General features: G+C 45.4%; 2 protein-coding genes across 2 annotated transcripts; both read right to left on the bottom strand.

The window, feature by feature from the left end:
• Positions 1-1,783: 1,783 nt before the first annotated feature.
• On the bottom strand, positions 1,784-10,642 carry LOC135397096 (allergen Arg r 1-like). The gene is made up of 5 exons (XM_064628431.1): positions 10,417-10,642; positions 6,425-6,582; positions 2,765-2,823; positions 2,130-2,213; positions 1,784-1,974 (listed from the first exon to the last, which is right to left on the bottom strand). The coding sequence occupies exons 1-5, from the start codon at positions 10,561-10,563 to the stop codon at positions 1,820-1,822; spliced, it is 603 nt and encodes a 200-aa protein (XP_064484501.1). The 5' UTR covers positions 10,564-10,642; the 3' UTR covers positions 1,784-1,819.
• Positions 10,643-22,389: 11,747 nt separating this feature from the next.
• On the bottom strand, positions 22,390-23,079 carry LOC135398698 (uncharacterized). The gene has a single exon (XM_064630083.1). It carries the CDS (start codon positions 23,077-23,079, stop codon positions 22,390-22,392), a length of 690 nt encoding a protein of 229 aa, XP_064486153.1.
• Positions 23,080-23,193: the final 114 nt, after the last annotated feature.

Genomic DNA, 23,193 nt, shown 5'->3' on the forward strand with positions numbered 1-23,193 from the left:
CACGTCGTGGACAACTCCCCGGTAGGGGAGAGATCGGAAAAGTATGGAGGTCACCCGTTTCTTTCGTATTAGTAAACTCCCACAATTCCAAGCAGCGCTAAGCACTCTGGGAAAACGTAGGCCCTGGAGAGACATGCGGTCAAAGGATTTCTTTTCTCTTTTTTTTTTTACCAATAACTTTTGCCACATACTGGTAACATTTTTATTGCATTTCAACTGACGGAAAGTTAATTTCTTGAATTGAACTCCGAAATTTCCCAAGGCAACCTAACGTTTTCTTTGCGGAAATGGTTTCCCCGGGCCCGTGGTCATTTTACTCAGTATAGCACATAATCCCACTCGTAATGCAATAGCAATTGCCGAAATAAATTCCTCGCAAATCCGTGGAAATGAGCCCTTGGCTCCGCCTCTTTTTTTGGCGGCTCTAAGTTTGAGCGCAAAGCTGCGAAGAACGGAGGTCACACTTACACACCACACGAGGGGGAAAGGGTTGCAAGCCTAACCCACAGAGGAGTTCCTCTGCTAGGTATCAGCTTTGGCCACGTCAGTTTCAGAGTCGCCCTCTTTTTCTTTTCTTTTTTGGCTCAGTGTTTTTGTTTGCTTTCTTTTGATGAGATAGCTCTGATTCCCGCACTCACCGCGCATGTTTGTTCCGTGGGTAGGCTTGTAACCCTTTCCCCCCTCGTGTGGCATGTCAATGTAACCTCCTTTCTAAGGAGCAGATGCTTCTCATGCGTCGAAGACGAGCTTTAACTTGCAGAAACTAGAGTAACGGAAACAAAACAAAAACAAATTTATCTGGTGACTCTATCGGAACTGCCCTTATCTTGGGTTGCATGTTCTGTTTTCTTTTAATCTGTTTCTAGGACGCAAGGGACGGCAGTGTGCTCTTTCACCCTCTCACATTGTGGGTGATGGAAAGTTGCGTCTCCGAAGATGCACAATGAACCAAAATAAATAAATAAAAAAGGTTTTCCTTCACGAATTCTTTTGCGGGCGATCTATCGAACGGATGTTTGATCTGAAAACGGCTACGATATCAGGTGACCGAAAGGAACGGATGTTCTCATTAGGACAACTTCGTAGATTTTATAATTAAAAAGTTAATTACTGAAGGTTAATTAAGACATTGCGTTTGGGCTTTGCTAATGCCCTCCTAGGGAGCGCCCTTCAGTATATGCTATATTGAAATTGATTACATCTTGGAAAAAGTGGACACCCTGTATACTGACGCGGTTACTCATTTGGTTTCACCGTGTCACACGGAACGAATGACATTCAGGGCGAATGTCATTGGTTGGGAATGACATTCAATTTGCCGTGTAGTGCTTAGGGTGGCCGCTTTCCTCGCAAAGACTGGGAGGTGGCACGGGTTCGAATCCTGTCACCGGCTGTGCTGTCTGAGGTTTTCCCTGGGTTTTCCGAGGACTTTCCAGACGAATGTCGTCACAGTTCCCCTTGAAGTCGGCCCAGGACGCATACTAACCACTCTGTCCCCCACTCCTTCCTGCTGTCCTCTCTCCATCTGTCCACGTCTGCACGCCGCGCATAGTCACAGTTGCTTCGCAGCGCTAACACGGAATTTAAAAAAAAAATTGCCGTGTGTGAAGGGTAACTTGTCCCGTTCACTATCACGTTCACACACACTTTCACGGGCACTGGCCGCTACGGTATGTGCGTTTGTGTGAATGGGAACGAGCTCTAAATCGCATACACTCCAGTAAGCAACAATAAGGAAAGTGGCTGTAGCTAAGATGAGAATGTAGAAAAAAAAATATCACAGTACATTATTCCCAAAATTTATTTCTGTTATTTTATTTCATTCATTTTTCTTTCGTGCTCCGACGACGCCCGGACAGTAGTCCTCGTACTTTACGAACCTGGTCTTCTTCCCCTGCGTTCGATTCCTAAACACTTGCGAGCAGCATGCTGAGGTGTGACTCGCATGACTGTGGCGCCACAGTTCGAAGTGAACTAAAAGAAAAGAAGGGGGAAAAGTGAAAAATTTCGGTTCGCGGTTTTCGTCCCACGTTAACTATCATCTGGAAAAGGTTTTGACGTCCTCGCCATTTTTCGATATGGTATATTCACGCGTTTGCGTTCCGATGTTCATACGAGTATCTACTTACATCCGGGACGGCTGCCTGAGCAGTCTAGAACTCTGGTAACGTAACAGATGGATGGGTCAGAGTATTCCACGCTTGTATTGGCCGCTAAAGGAAATAGCAATTTGTAATACAAAGGCGAGTAAGATATGCGACATAATCAAAATCTCACTATGGGATACACAACGCAAAACTGTTCCCGTATAGCGACTTTTTCTTGCCTGTACTATTTCTCCTCGCAGAATTGAAGATGCAGTTAAGTTGACGCCAACACAGAAGGAACGGTATTCATCTGTTGCGTCGTACAAGAGCTTTGCGCGAACGAAACCGCAATTTACCCTTTCCCCCTCCTTCTTCACCTCTGGGAGGACGGCCATGCGGAGCGGCATCTCATTGGTTGCCTCAAACGATTTCCCATCATCGCGGGAGATCGTTTGAGAAGACAAATCACAGGGCCGCTCCTCATTGTCGCTCTTTCCTTTTGTATTTCTGTCAAGGTAACGGCATCTTTTATTCCACGAGAAGAAATTTTTGCACTTTAGTGCCGCTTTAAAGAGCAGCAGAATACAGAAAATGGGTGCAGAAATAAAAATAAACATACCATGTAGAAACTAAAACGACAATTAAAGTCATGATATTAAGACTTTAAAAAAACTTACCTTCTTTATTAAGGAGAATGTATGCTCCTCTAGCTTGTGCCTGTTTCACGGTTTCCTCGCTGCAAATTATTGGGGTGTTTTAGAGCCACAGGGGTGACATAAACCCGTCATTTTTGTAACTGCCCTCAAGCGGGTGCTTTTTCTCAAAACCGCCATTTTGTCCTGGTCACACGTCATGGGCAACGTCATTTTGGGGTCGTGTGACTTTGTTTACATGTCGTTCTAGCGCTTCCCGAGATATTCCCGTCTGCATAAAGCTAAAAGATGAACGTATTTCGCCAACGCCTCTTCCTCGACATGGTAGCCCATTTTTCCTTAGCCTTAAGTATAGATCGCATCGGCTCAATGTGTCATAGTGCCGGGTTGTCATCGCATCTTTGGAAATGGTCGGCACTACAAGGCCTCATGTACAAAATTTCGCGTTTAATGCGAGATTATCGGATAAAAATAATTACCGAGGTCGAAAGACGTCCAAAGCAGTGTACAGAAACAGTAAAAGCTTTGTTTACAAACGCCGCCGATCACGGGCGCGGCCATCTTTTAGGTCACGTGTGCGTTGACGTTTGCTATGACGTCTGACCACAAGGACCTGTCCAGAATGCATTGCGTTCGGTCAGCACGCTTTCGTCTATGGAGGTAATACTTTGGAGGCCACAAGGGCATGCCTGTTCGCAACAACGACTGGTTTAGAGTCCAATGTCTTCGCCCACCGCCGTCGGCGTTTGCGACGCCACGCTTCCTCGTCCTACCGGGATCATAGTCGGACGCGATTCGGCGCAGCCCAACAGAAACACTATCGGTAATTTTTCACATTTCTGTGGAAGCAGTCATATCTGGAAATTGCACCCGCGTACTGGAATCCGAGTAAAGACAATCCGTGTTTCCAATCGTTGGCACTGTTGTGTTGGCACCACCAAACGTGGACACTGAACTGAAGAAGAAAGTCGCACCTTTCCCTAGTTGTTCTTTCCCTTTTGCTTGTCTGTATAATTCATTCGTCGTGTATACATAGGTATACATAGGTTGTCCCAGCTAAACGCGAACAGATTTTCTAAAAATACATATGCAGTGACCCCTCGTTAATATGACCACTGCCGTTCCCGCGGATTTTGGTCATAAAGCGAATTGTCATATTAACGAGAAACGCACCCTCCGCGGACTGGACACACCGCTACGTAGAACAAAAGAATTATGATTTAGTTAGTAAGTATTTCAGTCATTAATTTTTCTAAATAGACAATAGCACCATCAATTGCGGACACGCTATCGACCTTTATCTGCACAAAAAATAACACAGCAACCTGTAGGGCTTCGCTTGCCTCGTTCGAGTAACGCCGCTCCTCATTCCGACTGCCAAATCAGACCTCTTTCGCTTCATTCCGACCATCCTTACGTGAAAACAGCAGCACAGTGTGACCTGGTCCCCGCCTTTTTAAGCACTTCGGTGGTTGCGATATGAGTATAATCCCGAGGTCTGTGGTTTCAGGGGACATCCCAAACCTTGACGCGCTACTTTAACACGTGTCACCCTCTGAGCAAGGTACGAGATAGCCTCTCCCGGGGGCTACTCTGAGGGTCATGTGGCGCGGTCATAATGGCGGGAAGATAATGCCTGTGTTTGACCCTACCTGTGACAAAAATCTTGGTCATTGTCCCATAAACGGATTGTCATAATAAGGATTTACATGCTGGCGGAATGGTTTCCGAGAAAAACGGTCATAAAGCGAGTATGTCGGATTAACGGGGGTCATATTAACCAGGGTTCACTGTATATCACTCTTTTCGAGATGAAGTCAGTTGCAATGTAGTAGTATATATGCTGAATGCTGAAGGGCACTCCTTAAGAGGGCACCAGCACTTCTAATGCAATGTTCTAATAATTAACTTTTTCTAATATTTTAATAATATAAATTTTAATAATATATTTTATTTAATCTATATAATTTAATATATTTTAATAATCAAATTTTAATAATTAATTTTCAATAATTAACCTGTTAATTATAAATGCTACGAAGTTGTCACAATGAGAACACCCTTTGGTCATCTGATATCGTAGCCGTTTTCAGAACAAAAATCCATTCGATAGATCGTCCGCAAAAAATTCGTGAAGGAACACAATGTTTTTCTTTATTTTGTTCATTGTGCATTATGTTTCCTCTTGCCCCCCTCGCCGCGCCCCCCAAGGCTCCAACGTGAGGGTCTGGACTCTGCCCCCCCCCCCCCCCTGCCCCTGCCTGCACTACTCCTTCCTCACGTCGTTCAGTGTTATGTGTTAGAGGGCTATATACTGTGGAAATGGATTCGGTATACAAACGCCCCGAATGACACAATATTAACATATATAAAATGAGTATGCCCTATGTTATACAAAACACACCATGTCCTTCTTACCTGTTGCTAAACAACGCACTTGTATTCACAATAGGAACGTAGAATGCGACAATACAGGTAGCAAGAGAATGGTTAGTGTGGCTGTTGTGTACGCATTTTCGTGCTAACAACAACTTACTACATGAATAAGTTGAAGATAGACCAAAGTTCTATGAGGAAAACTTACACACACTGGCTTAACGCAACAATGAAACAAAATGTAATATGACACCACATGGAAGAATCTGGTGTTGTATACAGGTTGGAATGTGAACAATGCAATTCCTGCTACATGGGCTACATGGAAGAAACTGGAAGAAAGAAAGCCACGAGACTGAAAGAACATCAGCAACGGATATCAAAACCACCGGCAGTGAATCACCGCACAGAACTTGTCGAGCACGTGCTAAAAACGGGTCATTCTTTTGACTTTCACAATGCAAAGACCGTGGCACACGAGCATAGATGGGGGGTAAGAAAATTTTCGGAATCTTGGCACATTCACCGTGATGATAATGCATGTAACAGTCACAAGGGGTCACTACCTGATTGCTACAAGGTCATGACTATGCTATAAGTACACTCTAAGAAAAAAAAAAGGAGTAAAGCGGGGAGTAATCGCAGCTTCTACTCCCCTAGTCTGCAATTACTCCCCATTTTAGTCCCATAACCCAACATTTAGTCCCGACATTTACTCCCCAGGACTGCAAATTGTCACTAAACTTCGCGAATGATCTCCTGAATGCAACAGTCTACGTAAATATGTGCCCTTGGTCAATTTGAACGACATTAGGCTGTATAACTCAGACAACGTAACAATTTTCCAACCACACACAGTAAGAAACAGTTAGCGCATCTTTCTTCGCAAATTGTGCCCTAGTATGGCGCAAGATTTTATATCACTCGATATATCACGGTTGACGGTTTGCTACAAAGTATTTTCATGCATGCGCACCAATTATGTAGCTGGGACTCTTGCAACAGCGCCTGAAATGCGGTCTTCACTCTTTGACATTCATTACTATTTTTTGTGGCAATGCAATTACTCCCCAAAAGGAGTAAAGTGCTCCTTTTTTTTCTTAGAGTGTAGAACTCGAATGGCGTACCGTTCGTGTTTCATTCTGATGATGATGCCCGAACAGGCATCGAAACGTCATATTAAATTTTGTTTCATTGTTGCGTTATGCCAGTGTGTGTAAGTTTTCCTACATGAATAAGGATTCCCTCGCCAGTGAATTACAGCGAAAATGCAAACATTAAAAGCGTTTACATAACGTGACCACGTACGTCTTTCCTTTCTTGATGTACCCATAAGCAAGGGTAGCAGTCTTAGAGTATGATGATTTGTTTCTTCCAGTTGGTACTCTAACGAAGGGACATTCATTGGGTTCATTTCGCGTTGTCCTCCGGAGGAAAAAGACGCCATAGCTAGGTCCTTCGATTGCCTGGAAAGAACAATGAAAAGCACGTTATATATAGGCCTTTCTGACTACAGAACAGCAACATAGTTCATATAACAGCACGCAACTCAGCGTTCGGTACTTTTTATGTTAGTGCTGAAAAGTTGTATTGTCAAATGCGTTATCTGCGAAACAACTTGCACGGCCTTAAGCTGGAACTTTTTTTTATTTCATGTTAGCGCCGCGAAGCAACTGTGGCTATGAGCGGCGTACAGACATGGACAGATGGAGAGAGGACAGCAGGAAGGAGTGGGAGATAGGGGGGGTTAGTATGCGTTCTGGGCCGACTTCAGGGGGAACTGTGCCGACATTCGTCTGGAATGCGTTCGGGAAAACCCAGGGAAAAACCTCAGACAGCACAGCCGGTGACAGGATTCGAACCCGTGTCACCTCCCAGTCTCGGCGTGGAAAGAGATCATCTTAATCACTGTGCCACGGGAGCTGGTCTTAAGCTGGAACTGCATGGCGCGTACCTCAACGGGAGTAAAGGCTGAACTACAGTAAGCTGAACCGCATGGCACGAAAAACTATTCAAAAACTGTCCGAACCGAAATCGGGACCGAACTTTTTTCTGTGCATCACCGCATGGTACCGAACTGCAAGCCGAAGTTTGGCCGAAGACTTCTGACCTTGGGGCACATCGCCTTTCAGCCATCCAGCTCAATGAGATAATCATGAAAGAAGGAAGACACTGAAAAGCTTTGCACGTATTTGTCCTTTCTATTTGTTCACGCCTCAGCACATCAATTCCCATCATGTTCAATGAGATAATCCATGTATTCATTGGTGTATAGAAGTCGCACAGACGGCAACAGTTGACGGGATTGCTACGCCATTGTTGCTATGGGTCTCCTTCCGGCTGAATAGACATTGGGTGCTTGCTACTTTTTCTGTTGGCGTCACTTCCCATTTCGGAGGAGAAACCTGGCCTGGCCATATCGGGCCGAATGCGTCCCGGAATTCTGTTCTCCGAAAAAAGTTGGGTCCCGAATTCGGTTCGGCAATAATTCGGACGCTTTCCGGACCATACGGTTCACGCACCGTAGTATACGCTTGGCGCAAAATTTCACCCGGAGAACCAGTTTCCAGCGCGTACTCGAGCGCACGGGGACGGCAACGCGGCAATCACAGCGTGGCATGCGTATCTAGCTGGAACCGCATGCGGCGTATTTCGCCTGGCGGTGGCGGTTTTACGCCTTGAAATACGCCCCACGCGGCTGCACCTTTTGGCAGCGTTCACATCCTGCAACTTTTCCCAGCAACTATGAGCAGTTTTCGAGTGGTGGTAATGGTGGTGATGGCGGTGGTGGGGGTGGGGTGTGATGTTCTAATTAAGAGGAGCAGTGAAGTCTGCCTGCTCAGACAAGGCGGCAAGTTTCGCTTCTTTGTGAAAGGGGAAGGGGAGAAGGGGGAGTAAAAGAGAAAGGGTAGAGGGTCAGAAATTAAAAGAAATGAAAAATTAGAAATATAGAGATAAAGAAATTAGGTAAGAAGGGAGGGAGAGAGAAGGAAAGCGTCCACAGAGGAAACGAAGGCTAGGAGCGCGTTTCGCGCTTTTCTACGGATGTGGGTGGGATCCTGCGGGTACAAAATCTCGTCTCGTCTCGGTCATTCGCGCGATGTACGAGGGGCGTTCAAGTCAAACCGGGACTTTTCATTTTTCGCAATAGTAAAATGAACTTACAGGCGAGAAATTAGTTTTATTTTTCAACGTAATCTCCAGCTGCACTAATGCACTTCTCCCAGCGTTCCACGAGGGATTTGATGTCAGCAGCGTAGAAATCCTTACCGGCGCGTAGCAGCCATGATCGGACCGCATTCTTGACTTCGTCGTCGCAGCTGAAGTGGCGGCCCCCAAGGAACGCCTTCAGCGGCCCGAAGACATGGTAATCGCTGGGGTCGAGGTCTGGACTGTAAGGGGGATGTGGCAGCAACTCCCAGCCAAGTTCCTCTAAGGTGTGTGTCGTGAGATGCGCGGTATGCGGGCGTGCATTGTCCTCTAGGAGGAGGACTCCTTTGGTGAGGAGGCCCGGCTTTCCGAAACTGGAGGTGTTCATGAATGATAGTGTTCAACGTTCCCACAAAGGTCCGTCTCGAGCCAGTTCGAGACATGTTTTCCGTCGGTCCTTGAGGATCAGGCGCTCCACAAGTTGGATGTTCTCAGGAACTCTGACACTGGGCTCTGAGCCGCCCCGACCGGGGTCGTCCTGCACTGATGTACGGCCGTCTCGGAACCATTTGCACCACTCAAACGCTTTGCTGCGGCTAAGTGTATCGTGGCCATACTGAGCCTGAAGTCTTCTGTGAATTTCAGATGACTTTACGCCTTCATTCACGAGAAACTTCATGACAATTCGCTGTTCGATGTGCGTGTCACCTCGTTGTCGGCCATCTTGTCCAGCACGTGTCTTCTGTTTTGCACAAACTTTTGAACGCGGAGGCCTGTCGCGTGTGAAAATGACGAAAAAGAAGTAGCGCGAGCCACTTGTACACTCAGGAGACAGAAAGTCCCGGTTTCACTTGAACACCAAACGCTTTCGTCATCCATACAGATCACGTGTGCCTCATAGCCATTCTTTGCCTTTGTTGTTGTTGTTGGTGGCGGTGGTGAAAGGACTTGCCGTTGTCGGCCTCACAGAGGTGGGCAACGTCACGACTGACGCCCTGGGGGAATGTGCGTCCTGGGCCGACTTCTAATGGAACTCTTGTAAGGGAACTAAGGGAACCGTTGCTGTGTTACGCACGCGCTTGAAACACATTACCTTCGAACTCTGTTCGAACCGACAGCCCCGATAACTTAGTCATGTTGTGCGAGAAGCAGTGTTTATTTATTTATTTATTTGTTACGTTGTCATATCTGTCTTTTTTTTTTAAAGCTGATTGCCTCCCCCTTTATGTAATGCTTTATAGTCCCTTAAGGCAATGAAATGAAATGAAAAATTGAGTATCCTGTAACCGAAACAAAAAGAAGCTCGCTGATATTTTGCAAACGGGGCCAGAGTGGGTGAATATATGTATATATGTATGTATATATAGATAGGGGGAAAACCTCCATTTTGTAGCGTATGTATATATATATGTTTATAAGTCCCAAACGTCGCCACACCAGCATTGGACAGCTGTTTCGGCCTTATTGGGCCTTCATCAGCAATGCGTAGGTGGGCGACGTTTGAGCGAGTGGCGTCGGAAGGTCACGTGGAACGTGATGTCCTCCCGTCAGGGTGAGTGACTCACCTCTGAAAGCCCAGTGCGAAGCCAGTAAAGTATTAAATGAGGAAAAATAGCATACGCTCTTTGGCTGCACGTTGAACATATGTTTATAAGTCCCAAACGTCGCCACACCAGCATTGGACAGCTGTTTCGGCCTTATTGGGCCTTCATCAGCAATATATATATATATGCTGATGATTCAGGGGGTACGGATGGACACGTAAGTATATAAGTGCAGAAAAGGTAAAGAAGGGATTCAGAAGCCTTGAGGTAGAGTTTCTTCTTTACCTTTTCTGCACTTATTTCAAACACGTCTAGTGTCATTTACCTGACACTAAATGACACTAGACGTGTTTGAAATTCAAAAACAGATTAAGATGGCTTCTATGGCTGCATGCAGAGAAACAGATACTCATGGAACGATGCGACAGCACCAGAGGCACAGTTCCTCCGAAGTCGTCCCAGGCCGCATACTAAACCCCTGCCCCCAACACCTTCCTGCTGTCCTCTCTCCATCTGTCTCACGTCTGCCACAGTTATCACAGCCATAGTCGCTTCGCGGTGCTACTCACACGGAATCATTTTAAAAATGTCGATACGTCAACTCACCTCCCAGGCGTTATTATATCTTCCCCTCAAGCAGTCAATATCAATTTCGGAAATCGCACTCACAAAGCCAAACGCTAGGAGTAGCACAACAGGGATCATGGTTGCTCGTGAGAGCGAACGGCAAGCACCTCTACAGTGGCTCAGCATTTATAATCTGCAACGCCAAATAACTGACAGTGATAATCGAATGGCAATGGTCGAAGTCACTCAATTCGAAATAACTCGAGACCTGTCACGTTATTTTTCACATCAATAGCAATCAGGCCGTTGTCGTCACTCTTCTTGCCTATATAGCAGTGACCTTAACCCTATCATAAATGTGCTGCGTAATATTGCTTGGGAAATGTCATTTTACAGTTGTTGCCTATCGTGATAGCCTCACGTGAATAATCTACAAGCAGCTTATTTCGTTCACAATGAGGGACGAATTACGCCAAACTATTTCGTTCTTGGAAAATACCAATTTGCAATTCGTCTTTCCCGACAGCATCTGGTAGCGCAGCTGTTACCTGTTTGTCAAGGCCAGCTTGATTGGTGGCAGAAGACATGGAAGTATAGGTCCTATCTCGGACGCTATCCAATTTCAAGTTAACAGTATGGAGAAAGGTCGTGAGTGCTTGTTCTGGAGTGCTTGCTTCTGTGTGACTCAGCACAGGGCAGCTTTTTTTTTAATTTTGAACGCTCGGTTTTGTATATACTATTAGAAGTACACTATCGAAAGGGAAGAGAGAGGAGAATACACATATTTGCAAAAACAAGGAAAGGGCACTGCGTTATGCGTATGATTCGAGCCTCTAGAACCTTCTCAAAGTCACTTCATATTGCTCCCGACTCTTCATATTTCAATCACGTTAGCAAAGCCTGGTGAGAGGGCGTAGGGATTGGGAGAAGGAGTTTGTCGACAACAACCTCTTCCTCCACAAAAATTTGTAGACAACTTAGACAATTTCACTTTATTTCAAGTTTTCATGGTAATACAGGACAGACAGATGTCCCATGGTGTAGTGTAACGATAACCCACTTGCCCGCCCGCGTCTCGTGCCGTAGCGGTGCCGTCTTTTCTTTTCTTTTCTTATAAATTGATTTGTAATTTTGTTTCATAAGCCCCAGAAACGCGTAAGTCACGGCTGGAAATGCTATGCTGGCCTCTACTCGATGAGTTACTGAGCGGCCGGGGCCGCATAAAAACAGGAAAACCGTGGCCCAGGCCGGGCGGGTCCTGAAAAGTAGGCCTGTGCAGAGCTCTAAGGTACAGTACATATATTTGAAGAATTAAGTAATTGGTATAGAGTGGATTACTCGCGCGTAATGGAACAACACTTAGAACACCAACGCTTTGATTCTTGACAGCCAAAGCTCACGTTGCAGGCGCGCAGCTTTTCAACGTAACGTTACTTTACATTACGCTGGATCGCACGATGACGTCATACGTGACTCTCGAAATGTCCCAGAAGCACCAGAATATTCCGACTGACATTTTCTGTACTGCGCTATATATATAAAAAAAGAAAGTTATATGCCCTACAAATTACGGCAATTCGTAATCATTGTATCTATATCTAAAAAGTAAGGTAAACATAACCGCGGCGTCTAAACACCCGCCCAATCAGCGTCAGCATCAAAATAAGCTTGTTAGTCTTGCTAAGAAGTAAATTTCGCAAGCACACCAAAATTAACCCCTTACCACATCATGGGGCATCAGAAATATCATATAAGAGAGCAAGAAATAATAATTAAATAGGAACACACACGTTTCGGAAACTCCCATAAAACAAGAAAAAAAAAGAGAGAACAGGATTATGAACAAGAGAGAAACTGATGTTCTGAGGCTGGAACAACATAGAAGGGACAGATACAAACAATGAAGTACTTATGAAGTACAACTTATGAAGTATGATACAAACAAACAAATAATAATTAAATAGGAACACACACGTTTCGGAAACTCCCATAAAACAAGAAAAAAAAAGAGAGAACAGGATTATGAACAAGAGAGAAACTGATGTTCTGAGGCTGGAACAACATAGAAGGGACAGATACAAACAATGAAGTACTTATGAAGTACAACTTATGAAGTATGATACAAACAAACAAATAATAATTAAATAGGAACACACACGTTTCGGAAACTCCCATAAAACAAGAAGAAAAAAAAGAAGAAAAAGAGAACAGGATTATGAACAAGAGAGAAACTGATGTTCTGAGGCTGGAACAACATAGAAGGGACAGATACAAACAATGAAGTACTTATGAAGTACACGGTGTGTGCAGAAAAAGTAGCCAGATATTTACGCGCGTACCGCGCTGCCTGCATACGTAGGTACGAACTTCCGGTGGCGCACGACGACTCATTCATGCGTTGAAAACCATTAAAAAACTAGTAGTAACCAAACTGTGCGTAACTGAAAAGTTATCCACGCAAACGTTGCTCCCCGTGCACCCCGAACTGCCTATGCAGAAGTCAATATGGCGGTCACGGCACAGTTGCGTCTGGCCACCGCTAGGCGTGCCAGATTTCGTTTTGGTTTCTGCATACGTGATGCCCCCAGCGGTACGGCGACGCAACTGTGCTGCACTGCAATGTCCCATTGGAGATACACGGAGCAAAGTTCGCGTGGCTAAAGATTTTCGTTACGCAAAGTTTGGTTAGCACGATTTTTTGTTGATTTTCATCGCATAAAGACATCATCGTGCACCGCTGGAAGTTCGTACAGTAAGCAGGAAACGTGCTATGTGCGAAAATATGGGGCTGCTTTTTCTGCACACACCCTGCGTAATATTATAACATCGCCTGTTGCCGTGTAAGTGTTTGTGGTACCTAATTCACCCACCACAATCCACAAACATCTCCTATCTCAGATGGTTGCATCACCCATCACGCTGACTCATTCCCAGCCACGCAGATGTAAAGGCACTTGGTAACCTCTGACATTATGTGTAGCGCAAATACATTTCGTCCGCTGACTATTTATATTGAGAACTCTTTGCATTACGATGTGCTTTCTTCTCTATAGTTGATTTTATTGCGAAAGTGCCGTTATTAATTTGAAAGCAGAAAGGCCACCTTCTGAGAACTACTTCACTCTTTCTATTGGACTCCCGCAGTGCTACCTTGAATACATTGAACGTGATTGGCTCGCTCAGAAAAATCATTTCTGTGAAAGGCAAGAATGGATTCCAGGGGATCTTGCTGTTGGCCGACGACTTATTTGTTTTGTCACGGATCTGCGGGATGGAGTCAAACGTGTTAATCAAGGTTAAGATGTTGTGATCTGTTGTGAACAGTCGAGGCTCCATTTGCTTTTACTGCATTGCCTCCGGGGAACATTTCGCCAGGCTCAGAGTGTTGTGACAGTTGAAGAGTGTTGAAGAGCGTTGTCACACGCGTTCGCGGATAGCACCGGCGAAAGAAATTACGGGCTCCCCTCCTCACGTCCCCTGGTGCTAGCAACCGTCGAGCCTTGGGTCTGGCTGGAACCTGAAGCGGTCCGGGCCCCGGGGCTCCATTCCCGGCTGCCCCCCCCCCTTCTCGCTGGTCCTGGTCACGGGGAGTCGGGCACTGCTGAACGATCGAACATCGCACACGATGGCAACGCCACCTATAGAGCCCTATACGCTCCTATAGATACGCTCCTATACGCTATATTGACGTTCCTATACGCCAACGCTCCTATAAGGCGAGCCTTAAACCACGTGGCGTAGGTATTGAGACTCCGCGACTCCGCACAATCACGACGCGTTTTCGGCGCCCGTAGCCACTGTACCGTAGCTATGGAGACGAGCCACCATCAGCCGCATGGTGAGCCACTGATAGCCACGGGAAGCCTGTGTTTGAAATAGACTGCGACTAGGGCTGAAGCAGACACCGCTGCTCATTCACACGAGCAACGTCCTCACGGAAGATTCTAGTGGAAGAAAAAGAAAAAAGCTGCTCACAGAACCGAAGTTCCAACCCGTGCTATGTTGAGCATTCACACGGTGTCGGAATATCGGAAGTGGCGTATTGCGCATTTAGCAGACGACACTTAGCAGATGGCACATTCAGCGTCTTTTCCTGTCGCCTGCTACGGAACATCTTGCGTCTTTATCGCAGGACGTTCCCCACGGTTAGCAGCGCACGTGAAGGCACGACGTTGAGCGCTCCCGCTCTCGTGGCAGCAGAAAGCTATGACGTTTTATCGCATCTTCCGCTGGAGTGTTCTGGGGAATGTTGCTCGTCCGAACACACTGTGTACATGTGGCGAACGAGGAAGAGGAAGCACGCCTTCTTTATCTAGGTGTCCACACAGTGCGACGAATCAGCACTAGTGTGAAATATATCAGGCGTCGGAAAAGCCGCCATCATCATCATCATCAAAACTAACCAGCGAAAAATTCGTCGTCTGCTTTCATTCGCTTTTCCGGCAACATCAGAAGTCCGGTTCTTCTCATCGTTTTGCAAATGTAAAGAGATATCGGGGACACGGAGTACCCGACAAAAAGACGTGTCTTCTTCGCCGTTATATTCCTTCCGATGAACGCTACAAAAAGCACTAGCACTGCTTCCGTTTCTGCATTCGAAGAAGTACACACATCAGTTCAAAACATTGGTTGCCATACTCTCTTCCTGTGCATGAATGCACATACTAGTTTCTTTTAGCGTCTTTCTCCTCCTTAGAATTACAGGCGATAGTGTACGCCGTATAGTCGCTTTCAAAGGACCTCAATAGCGAGGACGCCGTTCTATCCTCATTGGATCGTCGCTCTATGGGTTCAATATGATACTCAAGTACTAACTATACTAGCATGGTTACCTGCTACATGGTTACGTGTCACGATTTGCCGGGAACCATCGTGCTGCAGCTATGGTGTCGCGACGCTTTAGGGCCTCGGCCCACGTAGGAAGGACTTGGCCTCGGCTCAATAGGAAGGATTTGCGTGCATGAAGCATCTGACTGTTGACTTTGTTGTTTTGACACCGGGTCTATCGCAGTGACATTAGAGTGAGCCTTTGACAACGACAATAAGCCTTTACTAGAAGTCATGGCCACATACTCAACAGTATAAAGTATTGTCTAAGGGGCTCTCTCGGAAGTTGACAGGGTTCGACCCAACTGTCTCTGATTGAGATACAACGCGACAGGATGTCGTTGCAGAGTCCCGACAACAATAATAACAGCAGATGTTCTTTCGTGAAGGATATGTTTTGGGTATGCGCTTTGTTCGCTGCACTGTCAGGTGCTTTTAATTGAGACCGCTACGGGCGCCCATGTTGATGATAGTGAACTGAATATTTGAGAGCTGGAACAAAAAATAAACAAGAGAGAAAGAAAACGGCTGTACGAGACAAGCCATCTGCGGCGAGCCAACTGTTGCTGACTTTGTTGCTTGTGTCGGCTACGTAACCGGCTGTCGTCCCGGCATGTTGGTTAAAAGGGCTACCGTGTTGTGATACTGTATACTAGTACACGATCACAGTACGAACCATTGTGTCGGGCCCATATGCATTTGCCTCTTCGATACGCCATACGCGACACTAGATCGATAACGGCTTCCGTGCATTCCACTCATTGCCGATATACGCGTCTCCATCACATATCAGTTACAAGAACTCATCGTCATTTCGTGTGTTTTGTCTTTTGTGTGTATGTGTACCGGTTATTTCACCGGTTTCGTTAAATATTTGGAATTTTAACAATGACATTTTATTCATTGACTGTGATACCTCGTATAGATTTCAAAGCCTTGCTTTTCTAACTCGATCATCGTTGCTTCTGGTTCATGCACATTTTCACCAGCTTTTGTCCCATCGCGCCATAGTTTGTGTTGTGCCCAGAAAACGCAAAGTCACCATCACAAGATGAAGCAGCAGGTCTTGTTGGTATATATATCGATACTGTAAGCGATGACGAAAGAATAGGACGCGAGGACATGGACCATATATAGCAATGACCCATGGAAATCTTTCTCTATTGTTCGTTCTTTATGCTGTCATCACATCTACATTAACCCCACCATATACCCTGGGCAGTCTGTGATAACCACCCTGTATTGGTACAAGTGGGCTGGAGTTGGCCGACTTCACACTTGTAGAGCCACAATCTCCGTGATTACTTTTAACTCAAGTCCAATCCAATCCAATCCCATTTAGTATCACACAACGTATCGCCGAACAAGTCGCTACGTTCAACGCTAGGGTACGAAAGCTGGCGTTTATAAATTTAACTTTAATAGGGAGTTTTAGTATATCGTACGCTAAGACCTTTGCGTACGTAAGATATAGCGTTGGTCCTTCTGCGCACGCGCAAAACACGAGCACAACTTTGCGCAGACTTTTGCCCTTACTTCCAAACTGTCTCTGTCCAAACGCTCCTCCCATACCTTGTCGTACATGTTTCTGTCTGTGCTGTGTCGCATTTTCTATGCACTCTGATCTTCTGATAACGTATGCAGTTTGTACAGAGGCTAACCTGCATACTGCCTAGAACGCATTTCGTCATCCTCTTGCGTTGTTCATGCCTGAGGCAAGGTACTACCAAGCGCACCGATGCCGTCGGATCGATAGAATATCGTCTGTCTCATCATCTTCAACATTGTGCCGGCTCCTCTCGAGTCTGTCGTTGGAATGTCGCAAATAATGTATGAAGTGCTTCACGTACGGTTGCCCGACTGAAATATTACAAATAAAAATTATAAAATTATACTCTGACTTGGCCAGTTCCCGAACATTTTATGTCCGGATTACACCTTCAACCGGACACCTAACGCATAAGCCTTGAATTTCCGAACTGTTCCGATGAAATCCGGAACCGGTGCAACCCTAGATGCACACGGGTCACGGACTTCTAGCGAAGACTTCGTTCATCGAACTTCGTTGGTGAAAGCGTGCCTATACTGAAAGCTGGAGGCAGGCGAAAAATATCTTAGCAGGACGGCATAGGCTCAGTGATGCTGCTTTTTCTCTCTCTCTCTCTTTTTTTTATCTTCAGAGCTTATTCTTTTCAGGTTAGAGACATGAAACGGGACGTAAAAGGATTGAGCGTCTTTACACGGAAAGAAAGGTAAAGAAAAAGAAAAGTTACCGAGCACGGCAAATATCCATTACGTCTAAGCGAGGAAGATTGTGTGTGTGTGTGGGGGGGGGGGGGGGGGGGAGTAGCGCTTCAGAGATTAAATTATGTTTCGGTGATTAATTTTTGCTAAGCAGCGAAAGTGCGTGTCTATAGTTCAAATCTTTCTATCTATATCATCAAATCTATACTTGCAATTTCAGCGGAGCTTCGGGATGCATGGACGCGGTGAAAGGCCCTCCATATTATCATTTTGTTTTTGATAAGCCATGTAGTTACGACAACATCATAACGCTGACAAGACTTCTGTTCCTGTCTGTGGCTATTTTACTCCATTAAGCCCAGTGTTGTTAGGATCAGAGTTGTTAGTCCAGGATCGCGATACTTTTTTTTTTTTAATCTGTATCAGAAAAGTATTTCCGTTACAAATTTATGGTACCGCGATCTCCGTATCGTTACCGATACTTTTTTTTAGTGCCCAACCCTTTCTTCACGGATCATATTTCTTACTCTTATTAATTGTCACAATGCAGTGAAACCTCTGCAAATCGCCCACGTTAATATGACAATTCCGCATTATGACCAACATTTTCGGGAACGGCCATGGTCATAATAACGAGGGTTCACTGTATACCAAACACATGTTCACTTTTTTTCTTCGAATCTGGAGGAAATAGCCACGGCTCACATATACTATATATATGGTATTGTTGACTTCGGGTAGGTTTCCTTGATCATTATAGACTCCACGGTATTGTGGGCCTGACACTAACGTAATTGTCATATTGGACTCTGCCAGCTGCCAGAGAGACCACGGCCTGCTAGGATGGCAGAAGAAGACTTTGTGAACCAGCTATTGATAAGAGTCGAGCAAAGTGTCCGAGCTACATAGTAAATATGCTGTCTTTTTACTGCAAAGCTGTCATTTCCCAATTCGCTATTATACGTACAAATGGGGTGTTCACGTAAGCGAGATTTCTATGTTGCATCATCTTCGTGTTTCCAACAAAAGTATCCGGTAAAGTACCTCGTTACTTTTGTTTAGTAACGGTAGCGGTACTCCCTTACTTAAAAAAGGGAGTATCGATATCGGTACTTCGATACTTTTTACTCAAGTAACGAGTATCGGTATTGCGATACCATATTTCGGTAGCGGGTACAACACTGACAAAATCTAGAATAGCTACCACAAGATGTTGGGAAACGTGCCTTCGAAGGTGGTTTCACTGCACAAAGAGGCATTGTGAGGAGCAGCTCCCTTTAGGCATTCTCGCTGCTTTCTCGACGTGATACTGTCGGGAACGTTTTTGTGCCGATGTCACACAGGCATTTCAGTGGTCATTGAGATCAACGTAGATTGAACTGAATGATGATGGGCCACTTCAATTCAATTACCATTGACTGAGACGCTCCTCAACTCGATTGAGGTTCGTGAAACGCCATTGAAGTTGTCAAAGGACCTCGAAAAGTGCCGCTGGCACCGTCGTGCCCTGTGCACAACTAAGCTCTGAACGAAAGTACCAAGAGAAAACTGCAACGAATTTTACGAAACGTCATGAAATTTCAGGATAACAGTTATTGCAGATGCACGCGTTCGCCTATATTGAGTTTTCTACTATTTCTAGAAGTCGCATGAGCACTGTGAATGTCACTTATTGTGGCATTTCTCTTATAGTCACTCTCTGCTTGTAGTGAAAGTATTATGCGTCATCGAACGGCGAAGAGTCAATACAGCGGTACTCACATGCGTAGAGTCGCGTCAGTTGTTGCTGTACGTCGTTTATAGTCGCATCCCCTTTTGCGTGAAAGGTGCACGTGTCACACATTGACTTTAAACGGAGGCAATACACTAGCCTCCACTTATAGTCACTCAGTTGCTCTTACAGTGACAGTGTTACGCACACCGTAACCTATAAAAGAACACAATGTGGTGTTCTCTACTCGTAGCCACGTCAGTTGTTGAGACACTTCCCATATAATCACCATCCACACATGGTGACAATGTCAGAATATTACGGGCGTGGTGATTATAAATGAAGGCGACTGTACCGTCCGTCGTGAACAACAAGAGAGAGAGACGGTGTAAAAATTCATGAAACGAACTGTATTTGAACAGGATATGTACAGGAATTGAAAAATATCCAAGTGCTCTGGCCATGTCAACGCGTGGACGGCAGTTGCAGATGACACGGAAACGCTGCACTCTTTCACGGAATATAAGAAACAAGATATGCATTGTCAGGGTTCAATACACCAACATGAGATGCTGGAATGGTTGTCTCACGCTTGATTGGAGTTCCAGCCATTCCACTGACGTAACAAGTCACACACGAAGAGATTGAATAAAGGCGATATTAATGCAGAAAGGTCACTTCAAGTAGAGCTAAGTTACTGCTATCAAGAGCTCGACGATATTTACAATGAAAAACACTTATAACGACGAGTCTGTGTGAAAGGAATTATTCCTATATAGGAAACGTGGGGCTAAATTCTGTTAATGTAAACAATGTTATACAAAACAGCTCGTGAAAGGCGCAAGGGCTCAACAGTAACATAACAATTAACAAACAACAAAAAGACTTGCAACCTCTGCTGTCAGGGCGACGCTGACCTGCGTTAAGCCTTCAGTAGAAAAATGGTCGAATTAACACTAACATATATACTTCATAAAAATATGTATACATTAACAGAGCGTTAAACAACATTGTATGAAATATAATAAAAATGTAAACATGGTAGATGCGCTGCGATATACCCACATGACTCGAAAAAAGTTGACTGTTGCGGCCCACTGACTGTTAGAAGTAGAGAAAGGTAAATACTAGTGCCTACTGTGGTGTGCATTATACCTTAAAGCTACGTTCTAAACCCGATCATGTTAACAACGTCCACTACGCCGATATGTCAGTTTCTGAGAGAGATGCTTTCACGTGCTTCATGTGTAACATGATTTGTGTTTTTTGTAAACGAAGCTGAAAGCAAGGCAGATTGCCATGCACACTTTCTCAGGAGAAAGGTACTTACATGCCTTACGCGGTACATGGGATGCATTTCCTAGCTATTCAATGTACGTACACACGTGCAAAATTGAAGTGCAAGTGAACAGGAGGTATAGTTTAATGTTGTTTTTGCCTGTACACCTCTGCCAGATGAAGCCCTCCTCGGATAAGATGACTGCCAGTCACTTCCTATGAACCTGAACTCTCAGCGCACCATGCTGCATCATTGCGTGGATACTGTTCTTAGTACCCTGGTGATTCTAAACTATGTATCTACTCTGCTGGTGGAATGCGTTTCTTCGGGATAAGGGTGGTGCATTCAGTGTGCCGCTAACAAACTTTTGGCCATACGGTCATGCCGCAACTCTATTATTTTTATCAGTTATTTTGTTGAGCAGTATGTTGTGCAAGCCTATAGATGAACAGTCTCCTTTTCCTTGTTGTCATCGCGTAGTACATTTTCTGGAACCAGTTTAACTTGGCTATAAGTGATTCCAAATGTTATCGTTCCTGTGGATAACACAGACTTCCTCTTCGACAGACAACTGCACCATAGTGGTCAGTGTGAAAACTAATTTTGTCCAGCGGAGGTTTCTTTAACGTGCTATGCAACTTATACCTCAAGTTGCTGGCGTCCTCATCCGGGACCGAACCCGCGACCTTGGGGTCAGTAGATGGACAGGCTACCATCCGATCTACCGGGCCCGATGCTCTTCGCAGCTAGCTTTATCGTGAATATGGTGAAAAAAAAAAAGGTTAATGCATGCACCGTAACAATGCAACACCATATCACACCATCAGCAATATTATCTAATCACACTATCTCATGCAATAGTAATTCTGATTCGTCTCCACTCTTTGCGCATTCAAAAGACGACGACTGACAAAACTAAAAATTAGGAACAACTCATTACATTCCCAGGTATAATAGCGATGTGTAAAGGTGTCTCGTGACATGATTCCTGATATACAAACGATTCACGACAACACATCGCTCGATGTGATCAGGTACTCCATTGATGATTCGATGGCCCATAAATTACTCGGCAGTCAGGCCTCGCGTGTGATCAACACAAGTAGACATCAAAGTACAATGAATACCCAAAAGGTTAAACAACCGTGAAAATCGTACCAGGTAAAATAATAAGACACTAACTGAAGTATCCATTCTCATTACCACGATCATTGCAAAGATATCTCCTCTCGTGCGAAGCTGAAATGTTCAAAATGGCTTCGGTGAAGCATTTCAAATTGTGCTAATAATACAATGTCAACATTCGGCCATGTAAATGCAGTTGTGAACATGAATGATGATGTTTGTCGCGTCATTGTCATCGTTTTCTAAGATTTTTGTTAGCGGCATTACTCTTCAATTAAAATTGAAATGAAATTGAAACTCTAAACTAAAATCATTTTTGGGTTCATGTGGCGCCGATAAGCACTTAGCTATGCAAGCTATGCAATGCTATGCAATGCTATGCAAGCTATGCAAGCTATGCAAGCTATGCAAGCCTAGCTAGCAAGATAAGCTATGCGTTCAGAGCTATACACTAGTGACCCAGCTTGCAGCAGTCTTTTATACATATCTACACTCAAACGTTATCCATCACAACGCTTACAGGCGTCCGTGATCTCGAACAGGGTAAAAAAAAAACAACAAAAAAAACGTAACCTGTTTTGTTTCATGAATTGAAATGTTCGGTAATCGTCCTTCTAACAGCTCCCATCACTGTATCGATAGTATTCGCCTTCGAATCATACAACAAACAATAGGCGCCTGGGCTCTATAAGTCAGCTAACAGACCTTGTCTCTCTTTAACTGAGTCACATTGAGCTTCAATAGACCATTGTGCATAACAAGAGACATCCGCACCACTTTACATACATACAAAGAGTGTATCATACACGCAATGAAAAGCGTGCCCCTACCGTCGCAGCCACACCACCGAGACCACGAAAGCAATCAACCACTTCATCCCCAATCCCTCCAACAAGAAAGCTCCCGACGGATCAATCTCCTCCAGTTCGAAACACAACGTCCTCACCTTGTTCAACTCCCTCGCACAAACATTCCGACTCACTGCGCTGTCGCACACGCAGTCCAGCAACCTATGCGTCTGCTCCATTCGCAACAGAACACTCACACTGTTCTTACACCTGGCGTGGCACTTGTCGCTTCCGCCGTCCAAGACTTCGTGACAAAACCTCCGGTAATAATCCCAAGCACTCGCGCAGACCGCGTCACCCACGCAGTAACTGACGAGCCTCGAGCAAGAAGGTCGCGGCGAGAGGTTGTCCCTGGAGCACGGAGGTCTCTGCCACCAGCAGGTGGACACCCGGTGGTCGAGCGCCTTGCAGAAGGCGTCCGTTCCGCAGTCGCACTTGAGAAGGTCGAAGCCTTCTTCCGTCGACGCGAGAGAGATCAGGGATTGTCTGCAGGGAACGGAGCACTGTCCCGGAGTTCTTCCAGAGAGTTCGTGTTTACAGTCGAGGCGGTGACCGTGAAGCGCCATACTGCACGGTAAGCGGCTGATGCAGGCCAGTTGGACGTCTTCGCACAGGAGTTTGCTGGATGATGCGGTTGAGATTAGGAGAAGAGAGAGAAGGCGCTGCATTGCGCCCGGAAGCGGGATGAGGTTGTGAAAGCCGTTGCGGGCGGCAGCTCCTCGCGCGGTGCGGTCTGGGGGTCTTCGGCGCGCGTGCGTGTGCGGTGGCGTTGGGGCGCTGCG

This window comes from Ornithodoros turicata, chromosome 6 (assembly GCF_037126465.1).
Source record: "Ornithodoros turicata isolate Travis chromosome 6, ASM3712646v1, whole genome shotgun sequence".
NCBI lineage: Eukaryota > Metazoa > Arthropoda > Arachnida > Ixodida > Argasidae > Ornithodoros > Ornithodoros turicata.